Here is a 17,979-nt window from a genome sequence, read left to right as displayed (position 1 = left end):
ACCACATTCACACAAACTATTTCAGGTTACATTATCTCTGACGAATGAAGTCTTTCGAAATCTTACAAAATGGAAGTCTCAGCATCTTTTGTAAGTACTTTAAAGTTCCCTAATGGAGCTTTTTGTGTAGTTTTCATTACAGTATAACAATCATGTCATCACTCATCCAGAGTACTCCCATTAAGAGTTTGCAAGTGCTTCCAAAAATCACCTTAAAATGTTTTTTTTGTATTTGTTATTCCTAACTATTGAATTATTCCAAGCCATTCCTTCTCCTCATGTTTTCTTGACAATAGGAGATGAGCAGTTGGTGTACTCACTGTTGCTCGGCTGTGATAATAGGCAGTGAACGATCTATTTTCTACCTTGCCTGGCAGAGCTGTGACAGCTGTGTGGGTGGACAGCATGAACAAAGATTGTGTGTGTATGCGTACAGTACGTATGTGTGCAGCGATGCATGTGTACGAGTACTATAGAGACAAAGTGATGCATCATTTCATCATCTACAATTTACTCTTTGAAAATAAAGCGTGTGATGTTTGCAGCTACTGATTATGTAATAACGAGATAACACTTGTGTTATCGTTACTCGCCCTTTATTTACCTCACTGTATTTTAGTGAGAGCTCTCTACATGTTTGTGTGGGCAAATGCACCTGACGTGCTGTCTTATGTTCTGTGTTTGTGCTTCGTGTAGGTGTCTCTCTGAAGGATAAAAGGTGTGTGGGAGCTCAGAAAGCTCGGAGCTCGTAGCTGGGTATATAAAGAGAAGGACAGCATCGTTGAGAGCCAACAGCAGTTGATCTGTGGGTCGGCGAGAGCATGAACTTTTCTCTCGCTGTTGAATTAAACTGCGCTGACATGTCTGCACGCGGCCTGCTTAAAGAACACTCACAAACTCCATAGAAGCCCTTGGCTGTAGAAAATGTTGTCGCTGTGGACGCGTTGGTTGTTTTAAAGATCAATTGGTTGACTGAAGTATATGAAAAACAGCCGTACAGGTGAAATGTTTTAACATAATGTATTATGACAGAGGGAACATCTAATAAGGACTTCGCTTCTGAGGTCACATCCTCTTTATTAACTGCAGAGCAGGCCGACAAAATCAAAGGAGACTGACCAGACCAGAGCTTGGACAAACTCCAGAGTCAGTTAGCTTCAGTAAATTAGCCTCAAGCAGCCAGACGTCGCATTTTTTAGAGCTTGTTATTTTAGCTTTTCCTTTAAAAACTAGAATTACACATGGGGCTCTGCTGAAGCAGAAACATAGGGGGAGGGGGCCTCCCAATTAAATTTGTGATAAACTGTATTTGTATGGCTTTAAATACTAATAAAAAAGACTGAGCAAATATTTAACAAACAAACAAAAAAATAGAATTACTGTCATGGTTGTATGCCTCCATGAAAATTGCACAAATTGCACTTACAGTTTACATCCATGTTGGTCCAGACTCAAATACAGCCGTGATGGCAGATAATCTTCCACATATAAATGTTGCTGCAAAGAAACTATTTATTCTAAAATATGGATGCTTCACACACATCTTACCCCCTGCAGCACACAAGATTTATACAATCTACAATCAGCACAGATTCAAGAATAGTGTCACCAATTCAGTATCACACCAAATGTCTCCCCGTCTGTTCCTGAGTTATGACGTTTAGTAAGACATAGTTTAGTTTAGTGAGCCATAAGTGTTTTTGCAGAACGTTATATTGTCAAAGTGAAGCTAACCTTCGAACTTTTGGATATAAAATCTCATCATTTCATCCAGTTAGACATTTCTTTGAAATATGACACAGTTAGCATATTCATTTATACGTTTACTTTAAGGAAACTCCCTCAAGACCTTCTTGAGATATTGGTCAAAGAGCAGCCGGTAACCCCTTACATTTGACCTACAGTTGTGTTCAGTGAGTGATGACATCGTGGTGTTTGAAGAAAATGTGAACATAAGGTGAAAGGTGGCTGCTGTGAAAACCCTGCCATGTGTCTGATTCATGCATGCTTTGCATTTCACACAATTATCCATCGTCACTGGTAACATTTCAGATACTTACAGGATGTAGGTTATCACACCGACACTCCTGAAGAGCGGCAGGGAGACAGAGAGAGAGCATAGTTGAGCATTTTGACAGCAGCGCATCATGCAAAACATACATTTACTTAACGGCAGATGTTCTTCAGAAATAATGATTTCAAACAGCTTACGCACACAATGCGTATTGTGGAGCAGATTGAGCTTTTGTTTACTCACCACATGTCTGCCTCCAGGCCCAAAGGTTCATAGTTGACGACTTCTGGAGCTGTGAGGCAAAAGCACAAAACAGAACGCCATTAATATTCAGGTCAGCATGAAAACAACAGCCACACACCAACTTTATGTTTGATTTAATGTTCACTGATTGTCTCTGTACTTTTTCGTTTGCTTATTTTCTTCTTGCAGTGTCTTTTTGACGAGTTTTGTTTGAGCTTGTTAACACGTTCAGATTTTTCTGTTTCTTTAGATGTGTTGTTTCAGGAGCTACTGTTTGTTTTTTTTAATCACACCTGCTAGAAGTGTGATTATTTCTCTTCATCTTGTCCTCAGATGTGTGAATACTGTAACTGAAGATGAATCAGAATATTTATTTCTAATAAAAAGAAAAAAGAAAATTCATATGAAACAGGAGGATGCAGCTTCAGTACCTGCACCTTCCTGGTGTGCTAACATTAAGTTAGTATTAATTTAGTAAGTTAAACATTATGCAGGTATAACTGCCACCTTGAGCCAAGACTTTTAGCCTAGATTTTTCACATTCTAGCAAATACAAAATACACCGAATAAGTTATATGCAGTTCTTGTTTGCATTGTACCCATTCCTGTACTAGGCTTGCAACTGTATTTTAATTTATATAATTAATTTTATTTGTAAAATTAAGCAAATGAAGTTAAATAAAGTAAACTTAACACTTAAATTGAAAGTTATAATAAATTTATTTTCATTTTTCGGTTTCCTTGATTATTTTAATCAAGATCAACATGTCCGATTTTACAGTGTGGCGCTAAAAAGAGCATCTTTTTATTTTTTTTCCCAGCAGATTTTTATGCACATTTATTTTGAATAAACTCAAGACTCATAATTTATATTTCCCATGAATTCTTAATGCACTTTCCTTATAATTTCCATTATTTGGAGCTGATGGATTTCTCAGCAGCCAGGCCTGTTTTACGGCATCAGCCATCCAACATATAATTTTGGCTTTCTGCCACTTGATCTTTATTTACACCATTTGACCACTGCCACCCAGCTATCCTGGGAACAGATCCTGGTTTTGGCCTGGATGATGCTGGTGGTGGGCACTGGCATCGAGCAGGGGCAGGCTGGGAGTGCTGGCTTGGCAGCCGCCCCGGGCAAAAAGGGGGTTAGGTGAGATGGGACAGAGCCACTGATGTGTCTATTAGTGCGTGTTTGTGTTGGCAAGAAGGAGCAGCTCTGATAATCTCCAGTCTATTATCAGGTCTCTCTCACTTAGTCCCTATGGCACATTTGGCACCTGCTCTTGCAATGCACAACCCCTGGGATAAAGCCAGGACAGCAGGGTGATGCAGTGTGTGTATGTGCATGTGTGTGTGTGTGCATGTGTGTGTGTGTGTGTGTGCGTGCATGTCTGCGTGTGCGTTTAGTAGAGAAAAGATGGAGACTATATTTGCACAAACTCCTTAGATAACTATCTGTTTAAACAAGATGTAGAGGGAGAAAAAATAAAGAATCGTGACTGCTCAATGTCACACAAACAAAGAGGTACTGACCTACAAACTCTGGAGTTCCAAAAATGTTTTTAAAATCATTGCCAAAATCCATCTTGTGGGCCAGGCCGAAATCAATGAGCTTGATGCGCGGGTGAAGCACTGAGCGGTTCAGCAGCATGATGTTCTCCGGCTAGAAAGACAGAAAAATAGAGACAGTCAAAGAAGTGAGACACATTGGACAGATGGAGACCTGGTGAGGTGCAGTGGCATTTTGGATGTTGGTAAACAGACAAAACTCTTTACCAGAGGAAATTTCTTTTCAATTTGTGCAGCTTTCTTTGCAGTGTGTCACATAGGTTAAAAATCTTTGCCATTTTGGATGTTTTAACAAGAGCAAAGAAATTGGACCACATAACACCTGTGCTGAAATCACTACACTGGCTTCCTCTTTAGAATTTATTAGGGCCCGAGCACCTCGCTGTGTGAGCTCTTGGAATGCAAGGAATTATTATTATTATTTTTCTGCCGAATGGATCGCCTTTTTTGAGGTCTAAACATGCCCAAAAACTCATTCTGCTGTCTGTCTGCGAAAAATTTAGTATTTTGGTTGTTTTGGCATCAAGCATGGCAAAATGGCTCCACAGCTAAACGCGCATGGACATGTCCGACAGCCTGGTCCAGCATGGACGTGTCTGACAGCCCGCTCCAGCGCACAGACATGTCCGACAACACGCTCCAGTGTGGACATGTCCAGCAACATGCTCCAGCGCAGAAATGTGCGACAGCCCGCTCCAGCGCCTGGACATGTCCAACAGCCCACTCCAGCGCACAGACATGTCTGACAGCCCGCTCCAGCGTACAGAAATGTCTGACAGCCCGCTCCAGCGCCTGGGCATGTCTGACAGCCCGCTCCAGCGCACAGACATGTCATGCTATACACATGCTATGAACCAGCTTGACCCCTATTGGAACAGGTCACTTGGTTATTGTTATTCTTGTACATTAGGACGGCCCCAGAAGTATTTTGTTGGTTTTACTCATATATTATCATCTTTTATTGGTCTATTTATTTGATGTTATTCTGTTTTTAGTTGTTTTTTTTAATTCCTAAGTATTATTCTTTTTTAATGGTCTACTTTCAATATTTATTTTATTGAATTTTAACGATCAGCATTGACTCTCATGACTTTGTATCTTTTATTGAATTATTTGTCATCTTTATCATTATCATTATCTGAGATTTTATTGTTGGTTTTAAGGGAGCTGATTCACATGGTCTGTTGCTGACTTTGTATTGTGCCGGCAACTTGAACCTTTACACTTTGTGCAGTACACTGTGCTTCCACCTCGCATAACAAATTAAGTTTTACTTGCTTTACTTACCGTCTCTTTTAAAGCTCTTATAAGCATGAAGCCAGGTGTGCATGGTGATTTTGATAAGGGACAGTTATGATGCTCGCAGACAAATGAAAGATTATCAGCATGGGACACAAACTAGGTGTAAACAAGGGAGCAAGTAGCAGAGTCGGACACAAAACCAGGAACAGGCTGGCAGGAAGGAGGCTCATCAGCCATGGAAATCCCATGCAAAACACGAGTAAAAACCTCTCTAGGAAGTGGGAGAAAGGAAAGGACAGGCAAAGATGTGCTTTAAGCAAAGCCAAACAACAGAGGCCGGGCATTCCTAAAGGCCACAATGCCTCTTTCAAGACGAAGCCATCTTTCCTCCAAACCTTATCCTTTCAGCTCGACTGTGAGCCGAGCAGGAGGATTTAGTCTGGGAAGGAACACGAACAGATTGAATGTGGGCAGCAGTGGCAACAGGAGGCGCTGAGAAAATACAATCTGACTGCAGCTCAGCTCGTTGTATTTTTTTTTCCAGCTACAAACACTGATACGCTAAATGTTGCTGCTGGAATCAAGGAGAATGATATCAAATGTGGGTTACAAATTATTTTAGTTATATAATCTACAAATGAAGTGGTGAATACAACAAAGTAATGTACTTAAGTTCAAAATTAAGATATTTTACTTGAGTATTTTCTTCCACCTTCACTCTATTCCTACATTTATGTTTCTAAATTTCAGAGGAGAATATTGTACTTTTTATTTCATTAACATTATTTGACAGCTTTTAAGTTCAGATTTGTGCACACTACACACAGAAAGCTTACAAAATACATTGTTTTTTTAATAAAGTAATCTACCCAACAGTTTATAGTGCAACTGGAATGATAAGTCGATTAATCAATAAGTCAACTGACAGGAAATTAATAGCAACTACTTTGATAAACATAAGTTATTTTTTATGAAAAAAATATTTCATTGAGGCTCCTCAAAACAATGAGATTTACTGCTTTTCCTTACATTATTTAAATAATTGCAATTAATTTCATATAATTTTACATTCTGGACAGTTGGTTAGACAAAACAAACATTGTTGAAGGTGTCATATAATTGTGACACTTTTTCTCACCATTTTCAGATTTTTTTTTACTAACCAAACAATCAATCAATTAAATGTCCAGTGTGCAGAGTTTAGGGGTCAGAAATTGAATATAATATAAAAAGTTTGTTTTCTTTAGTGTATAATCACCTGAAAATAAGAATTGTGTTTTAGTTTTGTGTTTAGTCTAGAATGAGATGTTGATATCTAGATAGGGAGCGTTGTTTAAGGAGCCCACCATGTTTCTACAGGAGCCCAGAACAGACAATTAAACACTAGATATGGCCACTTGTGCTTTTGCATCTGCCATGGCAGTCGGCAGCCCCTTCATGATCAGCCAAACATTGTTGGGAAAATAATAATTTTTAATGTGAAACTACTTTAATCATTGCTTTTTACTGGTGTTAATCACCTGGACTGTTTGCTTTGGAGGGGAAGAGACCTTTGTGGATAATTCAGCTTCCAGTAGAAACCTCCTGAATAATAAACACGCAAGAGAAGTTTCAGCTATCGCAATCTGCAATCCTCACCCCTAGGTGCCACTAAATTATACACACTGCTCCTTTGTTGGAGAAAATGAGTATATCAATACATAATTGAAGTAATGATTAGTTACAGTCTTATGCAAACTAGTTAAAAATTAGCATTATCTTTCCTCTGGTTTTCTCCCATTTAATCTTTATCCTTTTTACAACAACAACAACAACAACAACAATAATAATAATAATAATAATAATAATAATAATAATAATAATAATAATAATAATAATAATAATAATAATAATAATAATAATAATTATTATTATTATTATTATTATTATTATTATTATTATTATTATTATTATCCCCCTCCCTTTGCTTTAATTACTTATTGAGGTTTGAGGTGTGTGGGTGGGGTGTTAATATAAGGTGGTGTTTTGTTTTTCTGTTCTACCACGCCCCAAAGTAGGTTGGGAGGAGAAAAACAAAAACACTGGAACATATTTGTACTTTGTATTTGATATTTGTACAATACTGGTTCCTGATGATAAAAATAAAAAATAGCACCCCAACCAACAGTAAAATCCTGCTTTTACAATAATGCATATGCAATAATGATGTAATGATATAATAGTTTAACAGTCACAGAGGAAATTATTTTCTGTATTGAGTACTTTTACTTTAAAACTAATCAAATTATACTCACATACTTTAACTTGTAACAGAGCATTTCCACAGTGTGGTGTCAGCAGTTTTACTTTAATTAAGGACCTGAATAATTCCTCCACCATCATGAGCTTAATAACATGCAAGCTTAATAACCAAAAACATGTTTCCCTGCGGATTTCTTCACGGCATAATGAAAATCACAAGGATTACGGCATTAATCAGAGTACTAATAAACAACGATACAGTAGAGGATTTAAAGTTGTCTTTTTCTACAAGATGGTTCTTTTCAAGTGTTTTCCATGAGAGGAACAGCAGGCTTTACATCCTTTTGGTCCGTTAGTTCAGATACAAATTGCATAGAAGATGAGTCAGACATCATTAGTCTGCCCTGCCCGACTTATTAAGCTCCTGAGCATAATAAGTACATTGATTGGCAACGTTACTGTCTCTGTAGAATTGATCTGACTCTCAAAAATATTCTTCTGAAAACTGTCTTGCTCATACTTAAAGGGACAGTTCAGTTTTTCTGAAGTGGGCTTGTATGGGGTACCTATCCGTTGAAGGGGTACTACATACAGAAGATATCAGCTGGCAAGCTGGCTGGATTTCGACAATGAAGTTAAGCACCACTACTTTTACTGCTGTGGAGGGGTTCAGCAACAAAACCTATTTTAGGCACCTAAAAAAAACATCATTTTTAGGTGTACACTATGTTGAGAGCATTTTCAAAGTGTTATCTTAATGTCGGACAGTGATTTGGAAAACAAAGCCGTTATACTGCACTTTTCAAAGCTAGACTCCATTGAGAAAAAAAGGGTGATTTAATATTGCTGAGCACAGGAGCTGCTGATCTACCACTGCCTTTATCAGTAGATTTTTGTGTGTTATTGTGTGAATTTGGCGTTTAAATGGGTTAATTCGGATTCCCAAAAATCACTCAATAACACTAACAAACTAACTCATCAAAGCAGCGGTGCACCAGCAGCTCCCGTGTTCAGCATGTTAAAATTACTGTTTTTCTCAATGGATTCTGGTGGCGTACACTTAAACTTTTTTTTGGGTGGACCTTTTTTAGGTGGCTAAAATATGTTTTGTTGCTGACCCTCATTCACAGCAGTGCATTGCTTAGCTTTTGTTTGGGCAGTCCTGCCGTTTCTCCAAACTGGGAACATACTGACAGACATCTACTGCATATAAACTGTCCCTTTAAACTGGCAGTTTTAAGAGGTCAGAGCAGGCAGCTTTTCATTTTTGTCCCTGAATATCTACCAGTGCCGTCAAAGTACAGTTGTGGTTGAAATATATAGCCTTGAACTAACACCAACCAAATGTCTTTTAAATGGGGTCAAACACAAGAAAAAAAGGCAAGATGTACTCAGAATATAAGAGAACATCATAGGTAGAGACTCTGAACTTCCACCCTTTGAAGTGGAATACTGTGGTTTTGTAAAGAGTCATTCAACTAAACATATGAAGTCCTTATCTGAGCCACTGTGAGACGGTGAATAACAGCAGCTAATACGCAAAGCGGAGGCTGCAGTGGTTGGTAAAAGCTCTGGCATTGATCACAAGTGGCTGGCTCGGCACAGAGGTTATTATTTGCAAACCTGGAGGCTGAATGTCCCGAACTCTGAGGGATGATTTGTGGCGATTGTTCTGTAAGTGGAGGAGTCGCTGTGGACTGTTTATTCTGCACGTGCAGTCGTAAGTGGACAACTGATCGATGATATCGACTCAGATTTAAGAACAACGAAAACAACACACCAAACATGAAGGTAATGTTCGAGAACGTTACGCACTCCGTGGTGTATCTGTGCTGTGAGTACACTGTGACCTTAACTCTTTTTCCCTCAGGAGTTTTAAACTACACACGCTCCATGATAAAAAGGAGAGAATCCAAAAATAAACCAAAACTGATTAGTCATGGTAATTAGCCTCAAAAGAATTGGCTCTGAAAACATAGATAAAAAGAGAAGCTGATTTAAAAGGAGAGGCCCAAATGCTGATGCAAAAAACAAACATACATTCACATAATGCTGCAAATCCACTTCTCCAGTGAGCTGGCATTTTGGAGAACGAATGTGAAGAACTCCGGGGAGACTGAACAACAGACAACACTTCACTGCGACCTCGGATAAGAGGGAAACAGCATGGGGGTTTCGTCTTTTCAGAGAAAATATCCAACTGTGCTGTCAAACATGACCTTGGACAAGTCGCTGTCATCATCCTCTGCATCCAAAGTGTTTTCATGCAAATCTCACAATCATCAGAAGAGTCTTTGAAATTATACAGTTCTGTTTTAGTTCTCAGTTTGAGGATGTTACCAAAACTAATCACTTGAAAAGGGTCATTTGAATTTGTTGAACCGTCTGAATCAAAAGATCTATGAAGGACCAACATGAGGTTAGTACCATACTAGGGTGTAAATCAGAAGTTTCATCTTAATAAAATATTATATAAATTCTTTACAATAACCCTACAATATCTATGGATATCATAAAGTCTGCTATGTTACGATTTTGATTCAATTCAGAGGCCGGTGATCACAATGAGACGATATCATTAATATTCCCCGGCTGCTTGTCGTAGTCTGCCTGCAGCTATGCCACTAGCACTGTTTGGGTGTTAAAAAAAGAAGGTGTGCTCCGATGTAAATAGTGACAAGTGCTATGGGAACTTCAAAAATAAATCCATATCTTAAAGATGACAACATGTCAGTCATCGCTGTAAATCCATGTATTGTTACACTCCTACTCCTGAGTCCGGCAACTGGTCGAGTGCCACAAAACCCACAACAAAGGGTATAAAAAAATTTTTTAAAAAAACGCTTATCACATGCTATCCTGTATTTCTTAGAGGGGGATCAGGATGCGTATTGAACAAAATCGCACAAGAAAACTTATTAATGGAAAGGACAAGAAAAAAAACTAAGACCTTTGTAAACAAGACTTTTTAAGGCCTAAATTTGGAAATATTAAATTCGAGGCTTGTTATGACCCTGCAGGTACCCTGATAGAGGCTTTCTCACCTTTTTATTTCTCAGACATCATCATCATCATTTCTCATGATAAGTTGATAAAGAAACCACAAGATAATCAGTTTACTATCATATCTACAGCGCCATAAGACAAAAAAAGTAGCAAGTCTCACATCTGAGAAGCTGGAACTGGAGATAGTTTGAGTTTTTGCTTAATAAATGACCAAACACTTTAACCAACACGGAGTGCAGAATTGGGAATCTTCGCTTGCTTCGGTTTACGGTGTGTTATTAGTGTGTGCAACACAAACTGATTGAATGGATAATATCTCAAAAATGTTGCCGGTCTCCTGCTTGGAGCACATGACTGACCAAAGGAAGCAAACAGGGACACTGTTGTCTATCTTTAGTTGCTGCAGTACCTTAAGGTCAAAGTGAGCGATTTGTTTGGCGTGCAGGTAGAAGACTCCGTCCAGGATCTGTTTGAGGAACTGAGTGGCCTCCTCCTCGCTCAGTGACTCCTTCTCTGCCAGGAAGTCAAAGAGCTCACCGCCGGCCACGCTGGACGAGAGACACAGAGGGAGAGAGAGAGAGAGAGAGAGAGAGAATTACAATGTGAGATCTGGCAGATCAGAGCGAGCCACAAATCCCTGCTTATCAGAGCTCAGCTGATGTAATCTAATCATCCTGGTGCATTAGAGCCCGACCAATTTACACATCCCGACAACATTTTAAACAGCGCTGCTCTGAGTAAACTTCTTTAATGAAAACCTTAATTTAAAACTAGAATTAACAGCAAGTCCAAATTACATTTTATATCCATGAAAGTGAAAACATGGATGCTTCACATGCATCTCCCCCCTGACAGCACAGACATTACACAATGTTATTATTATTATTATTATACAATCAGCACAGTTTTATCATTTTTTCATCCTTTTTATCCTTAGATATTTATGTAAAGTTTTGTCATAATTAGCATATGAATTCTTGAATTGTGATCAACAAACATGTTTTGTTTTGACTTTTGACCTTTGACCACCGAAACCTAATCAGTTCATTACTGAAACCAAGTGGACGTTTGTGCCAAACTCCAGGAAACTCCCTCAAGGCCTTCTTGAGATACTGCGTTCGAAAGAATGAGACAGAGGCAAGGTGACAGTGACCGTTACCGTTGACTACCAAGATCTAAAAACTTTTTCGCTGAGTGCAAGTAGACGTTTGTGCCAAATTTGAGGAAATTTCCTCGAGGTATTCTACATAACGCATTCACCAGAATGGGATGGACGGACAGACAGTTCAAAAACTTATTGCCTCAGGCCACAGCTATCACCAGCGCAAAGACATAACAACAAAGGGGAGGTTAAAAAAATAGGAATATGCCATATTGTTGGAGCTATGTTTGTTTTATTGTAATATTTGAAGTTTTTCTTGAGTTTTTGCACTATTACATCATCTCCAATAAAGAGGAAGACCATGGAGGAATTATAAATGACATTAAGGATAAAAACAATAAATAAGTTCAATTCTGTTTTTTCGCAGAATCATGAAAGTGACTTCTTTATCCAATGAAATAAGAAAATGTTTGCCTGAATGAAAATTAAAGTATAAAAAAGTGAAAATATTGAGACTAAATCCTATTTCAATCCATGATGTTTAACAAACAAGACTGACTCAGATCTAGCTAGTTTTTAAATAAAATGATATTCAGCATTTTTTCAAAACTGACTAATTTTAATCCAGTTTATCTTATGCTATAAGAATCTAATTACATTATTTCTTATAAAATAAAAACCCTGTTCATATCAGTATCAGCACTTGTAAATCATTACCAACACATTACCCTACACTTTTATCTAAAGACACGTTGTTCATTTAATGAAAGCACAGCTTGATTCTGCACTTGAAGATAGAAAAGAAAAGTAGAGACAAGGGAATGGAGCGAGCAGAGGATTTATCACGGTCACAGCGTGAGTGAGAACCTGCAGCGAGGGGAAGTACGACGGAGAAAGTGAAGTGAGCCGATAACTATAATTACAGCTGTGCTCATCCAGCCATTGAGCGTTCACTTTGACATACAAACGTGTGTTTGTCTCGTGTTTGTAATGTCAGTGTATAAGTGAGGAATGTAAGTCAAACAGTCACATGATTTTAGTATCCATTCCTTCATGGAACTGAAGAACTTTTTTCTATTGTCTTGTGTTATATAAAATAAGTTAAAAAAATTACCACCAATCATAGCCTGATCAAATTCTACAAACATTTTACTCCACCCTTCTGGGAGGAAACACCAGGCCAGCGGCACAGCTGGGACCTCCGCCTCCTCCTCCCACCCAACACCCACTCTGTATCTCAGATGTTTGTTTCATCATCTGCTTCAGTGGTTATCAGGGTGTTAACGCACAATCACAGACAGAAAAGAAGGTTTCTATCCGATCGCGTCACCTCTGCCTCTATTCACACAGGGCTGGTCAATGTTTAACGTCAACGGACAGTCGCTGTAGCGCTTGTATTTACCCAGGGTGCAGCAGGAGGAGGAGAGGATGTGGAGGACAAAGGGACACAACACGGAGCAAAATATTTTTAGCTTCCAACATGTGACCTGTAGTTTTACCTGCCGAGGGCTGATAACAACCATGATGTCCCCCTACCAGCTTTGAATGCTAATAATAATGTACACAGAGCATTCAGCTGTCATCATCTCAAAAAAAAAAGACCGTCTCCTCCGGCAGATGACCTTTAGTAGATTAAAGGAATACTTCAGCCCCCCAAATGATCTTTGGCATGTTAGTAACTAGACCCATGTTTCGCTGAATTTGGAAGGAAAGCTTTGTTTATCTGGCATGCCTACGGCGGACAAATAATCCAAAAACCACATTTAACAACAGCAAAGCTTTATCAAAACATCCATTTAGAAACTCACACAACTCTCGCAGTATATTCCTACTCTCATTTGTCCAGTCTTACATATGGACGAGTAGCAAGGTTGGGCTGTTTATGCAAAGTTTTTTTTTTAAATATTAAGTATTAAGTTTAAACATTAAGGTTTTCAAAAACATGCATGTGTTCAGGAGGTAGCGAGCATGGACTTGGCTTTTACTGCACAAGTTGTGTAAGAGTTTGTAAACAGATATTTTGATACGGTTTTGCTGGTTTTAAACCTGGTATAGCTCCAATTTATCAAGAATTCTCAGTTTTGGGATTTTTCAATCACTGTCGAAGCATACAAGAGAAAACAAGGTTTTCAGCGTAACATGGGATGAGTAGCTGACACACAAATTAACAATTGGGGATTTAAGTATTCCTTTAACTAAAGACAAATACTCCCAGTATTTGACGCTTTGCAAGTTGTAGTATCAAACTCATAACTTTCATTTATGTGGACACAAAAAAGCAACTATTGAATGTCTTGAGATTGTCTTTCTTTGTGTGAGCTGTCAGCAGCCACAGAGCATTAACGGTATAAGCTCGGCATTAACGCTGAGTCATCATTTTGACTGAAATAGGATCACTCCCTGACAAAACATTATCTCATTATTTCATAAACCCTGATTTTATGTCATGAAAAACATTTAGTTAGTTTTTATTTCCTGAGTTCATATTTGGAGTTAGATGACTGTATTTTGGCTTTTTCAGACTGACTTTAGCCCATAGGAAAATTGGAAGCTGCCTTTGTTTCAAAGCTCCAGTACACAGGGTTATCCAGCATGAAAAGTCGGTCCTGACTTCAAAAATCACACAGTGCTGCAAAAAGAAAACATGCAAGCCCACACCAGGTCAAAAAATCTTGTAACGTGGGTCAATAACAAAACATGCACATTTCTCAGTAAAAATAGAAATTACAATTTCAAAAAGCTATATCAAAAGAATCAAACTTTGCTCTTATTTTTGCTGCAGACAGCAGCTACATTAAATACAAAAAGAAATAACAGATTTTATTGACACAAAGACAGATTAACAAACTTGTTTGATGGATTCTTTGTCAGACTTTTTGTCTCTTCTATTTTAAAAGTTCTGGTATACAAACATTAACAAATATGAGACAGTGATAATAAAATTTTTATTCTTATTAATAGATTTTTTTAAATTATTGTGTGTATTTCTATCAGACTAATTTTGTGTATCTTACTAGTTTTGATTGTTGAAAATTGACTATGAAAGTTGATTAACATATTGTTATATTTTGATGGGTAAAACTCACAGATTTAAAAATCCTTATTACTTGCATTATTCTTAAAGACCACCCTCAAATATACAAAGGTAACACTCCAAAGAATCTAAAAAAACCTTTAGATTTTCAAACCGTTATATGTCTTGACCAAAGCACCTTGAATCACATGTCAAACATACCATCTGGTGTCTTGGCATGTAATAAATCTTCACGCTACATTTCCTGCTTCATTTTTAATCTTCTGCCGGCGCCTCCAAACATACCATGCCTGCACAAACGCAGCCTGACTGACATAACAATAACAAACACCTCGTCATACGAGTTCCTCTGGGAGTAAATCCTATCAAATGGTTGTCAGTGGCTCATAGTACATTTTTTGGGAGTGTTTGACATTAATAAGTTTGGAAATCTATTTGCTAAATCATTGCGACAGACTGGTCAGAAAATAATTACCTGCCAGGTCTCCACAGACAGAACAGAAGCCATAAGACTATGCAACATTTTGAGTTTCAACACCGATCTTGTACTTCACAGAACCACGTTTTACCAAAAACTCCAAACAGATTTTGTGGCTGTACCTTCACAAACAATACGACTGTAAAACTCAACTTCCTGTCACAGGAGCAGCTCAGAAAGTGGAAGAGAAAGAGGTTCCTGTAAGAGGTTAATTACACGAAACCCTTTATTGAAATCTAACTTGACACAATGAAACAATGCAGCGTGGAAATGAGCAACATCGTCAGTGAGAGCAAAGCCTGAACGTGTGAGATACAGTATGTGCTGTGGAGGAGTTGTGTGGATGAAGCCAAACAACAGACAGGATGGATGCCAGCTGGAGGAGAGAGGGAGAGCGAATGGGCCAGTCTTACACCGGCTTCAGGGGCCGCGTCCACCACTGTGCTTTCCTGGAGCCAGGGTATTTTCTTTGCAATGGGAGCGCCAATAATTCCAATAATGATAGCAGCAATAATATGAAGCCAGACTACTTTCACTGACTTAACACGGGCAGCATCTATGCACCCCAGTACAGTAGATGACGGTACACTTTTAATGTGTGCAAGCCTTTATCGCTCTCAGGTGTATATAAACTGCAGGTTATAAACTTCTTTTTAAAATGCAAAAATATGAAATTATTGTATTAGATGCAAAATAATCCATATGGTGCATCTCTCGTAGTTGTGATATGCAACAAAAGCCAGCACCGTGACTGAGCCATGAGCGTCTATTTTGCGCTGAGTGCTGCCTGTTTGGGTTTTTTTTCTAAGCACTGAGATTTTAAACATGTTCAACTGACCCAGAATTCCCCAGCTATTGCGAGCTTTATTGGCCAACTAGTCAGAAACTGTTTGAACAGTCCTTACAACCGCTTATGATTAATAAGAACTTCAATTCCGGACAAATCTGACACGAAAACACTGACATGAGGTCATAAATAATCAAATAACACAGAATAGAAAGCTCTCCTTTGCTCAGTGAAGTGAAATTTTGTCTTGTTCCTGTTAACCTTCAGAGTGGCTCAGCATAGTTGCTCTTTGCAGCAGCTAGTGGTTATAATGACTTGCTTTTAAAAAGAGGCCTCAGCAGTAATTGGACTTTTCTCAGCCACATTTGCAGCAGATATTATATGGAAATGCAACCTGTCCTTTGTGTTTTTCACTGTTTGGAACTGAGATTAGTCTCATCAGAAGCAAGGAGGGCTATAATGACTTTAATTCAGGACAAATCTGAAAAGAAAACATTGACACAAGGTCATAAATAATCAAATAACCTCAGAGGAAGAATAGAAAGCATTCCATAATTAAGTGGAATGAAATTTGTCTTGTTCCTATTAACCTTTAGAAAGACGGAGAAGTGGCTCAGCATAGTTGCTCTTTACAGCAGATATTGGTTATAATGAGTTGCTTTAAAAAGGGACCTCTGCAGTAATTGGACTTTTCTCAGCCACTCTTTCCCTGACATTTTAAGTTAAATTCTCCTTTGTCTGGGTTTACGCTGCCCGCACAGTCAGTTCGTTTACATGATGTTAGAAAAAGTAGAATAATTGGGTTAGTCTGACTAAAACTGGACTTTTACAATACACGTAAACACGTTAGTCCCACTGAAATAAGACTGAATCAAATTTCTTGAAGTCGGACTAACACATCCAGATAATTCGATTGACAGTAGAGCTATTTCAACATGTGCACACTTTAATGAACTTTAAGTGGACTCAGCGTTCTGTGTGTGCTCCTTATCGCTGCGCCGGTCTCCCTCATTGGTTAGGGATAGGGAGAGTTTGTTACTTAAGAGGGGGGAAGGGGTGCTGCAAAACCGGTCAGGCATTAAAAAAAAGTAAGCACTGAGGGACTTGTGTTTTGTATTTTGGCTTAGGTGAGAGGCATACAGCTTGAAAAGGTAGTATTTTATATTTATTGTTAAATAAAAAAGTCAAACTCCAGCCATCCCCTCCTCTGATAAATGAAGTACAGTCAGCAGTGCTCTACAGCCATTGTTCACAAACCTGAATATTTTTTATAAAACATAATGTCTGTGTTGTACAAAACATTATTAAAACAGCTCAATAACTCAATAAATAAGATCATATTTGTGCTCTTTGCAAAGCTAATGGCATAAATTGACACCAGTTCAATTCTCATTTTTATTCATAATTTAAGATTTTTCCTCTGAAGCTTTCAATCAAGCTTTACAAATACTGAGATGTTGCCATGGTGACCAGCTCTACCACTTTATTGAGCTGGAAATGAGCCATAGAGGTAATATTCACACACGTGCTGTACTGTACGCCCGGGCTGTTTTGCTTTTTGTGATTCCTTCCTTGCTAAGTGATCATCGGTCAGGAATGCTGTCCTGCAGCTGCAGCCCTCACACTCATTACCGCTGGCTGTAAGGTGACCTACTAATTGAGGTGCACTCAACTCTGCTTACATGATTTTTTTGTTCTGAATAAGCGTGTCGGCTGGGTAACTGTAATGTGAACGTGAATGAGTCTACAGAGGTTTGAATTCCACCCAGCTTTGTGAAACTGGTCTAACTGGTACTTTGTGAGCTTTGTGCCACACACCACGACACCTCAAATAGTTAACAGCTACAGGCACAGTTTACAAACAATCCACCTTAAACACTGGTTACTACGAGGACTTGTAATCAGCAAGACATTTATTTGAGTTAAAAAAAAAAAACCACACACAAAGAACACACATTTTCCAGCAAAATTAGCGCGCACGTGCAACTTTTTTAAGCAGAAAAAAATAGGTAGAAAGCAGCATGGAGGCATGTGGAAAAACTTGACATTGGCTGCTACTAAATTTCTTACCTACAAAGTTTCTCTCAAACTTGGCGACGTAAAAAAGATCTCCACAGCAGCAGTAAATTTCAGTGATGCTCGCAGACCTCAGTGCAAGCGCCTCGGTCTTAAACACATCACTGTCGTGCTCAAATAAAATTAAAGTATACCCTTTCATGTAATATTGCTTAATTACGCAACACTTTCGGAGCGTAGAGTG

The 17,979-nt window shown here is 38.5% G+C and overlaps 1 protein-coding gene across 1 annotated transcript in view; it reads right to left on the bottom strand.

Moving 5' to 3' along the window:
• Window positions 1-17,979, bottom strand: part of dapk1 (death-associated protein kinase 1) — a 94,993-nt gene that overhangs the window by 42,754 nt on the left and 34,260 nt on the right. The window contains 4 exon segments of the mRNA XM_042487731.1: window positions 2,061-2,087; window positions 2,258-2,306; window positions 3,794-3,923; window positions 10,728-10,866. Of these exon segments, the coding sequence (XP_042343665.1) occupies window positions 2,061-2,087; window positions 2,258-2,306; window positions 3,794-3,923; window positions 10,728-10,866 (345 nt within the window).

The sequence above is a fragment of the Plectropomus leopardus genome, chromosome 6, assembly GCF_008729295.1.
Source record: "Plectropomus leopardus isolate mb chromosome 6, YSFRI_Pleo_2.0, whole genome shotgun sequence".
In the NCBI taxonomy this organism is placed as follows: Eukaryota; Metazoa; Chordata; class Actinopteri; order Perciformes; family Serranidae; genus Plectropomus; species Plectropomus leopardus.
The sequence above is the reverse complement of the archived record's forward strand: the minus strand, read 5'-3'. Positions and strand labels throughout refer to the sequence as shown.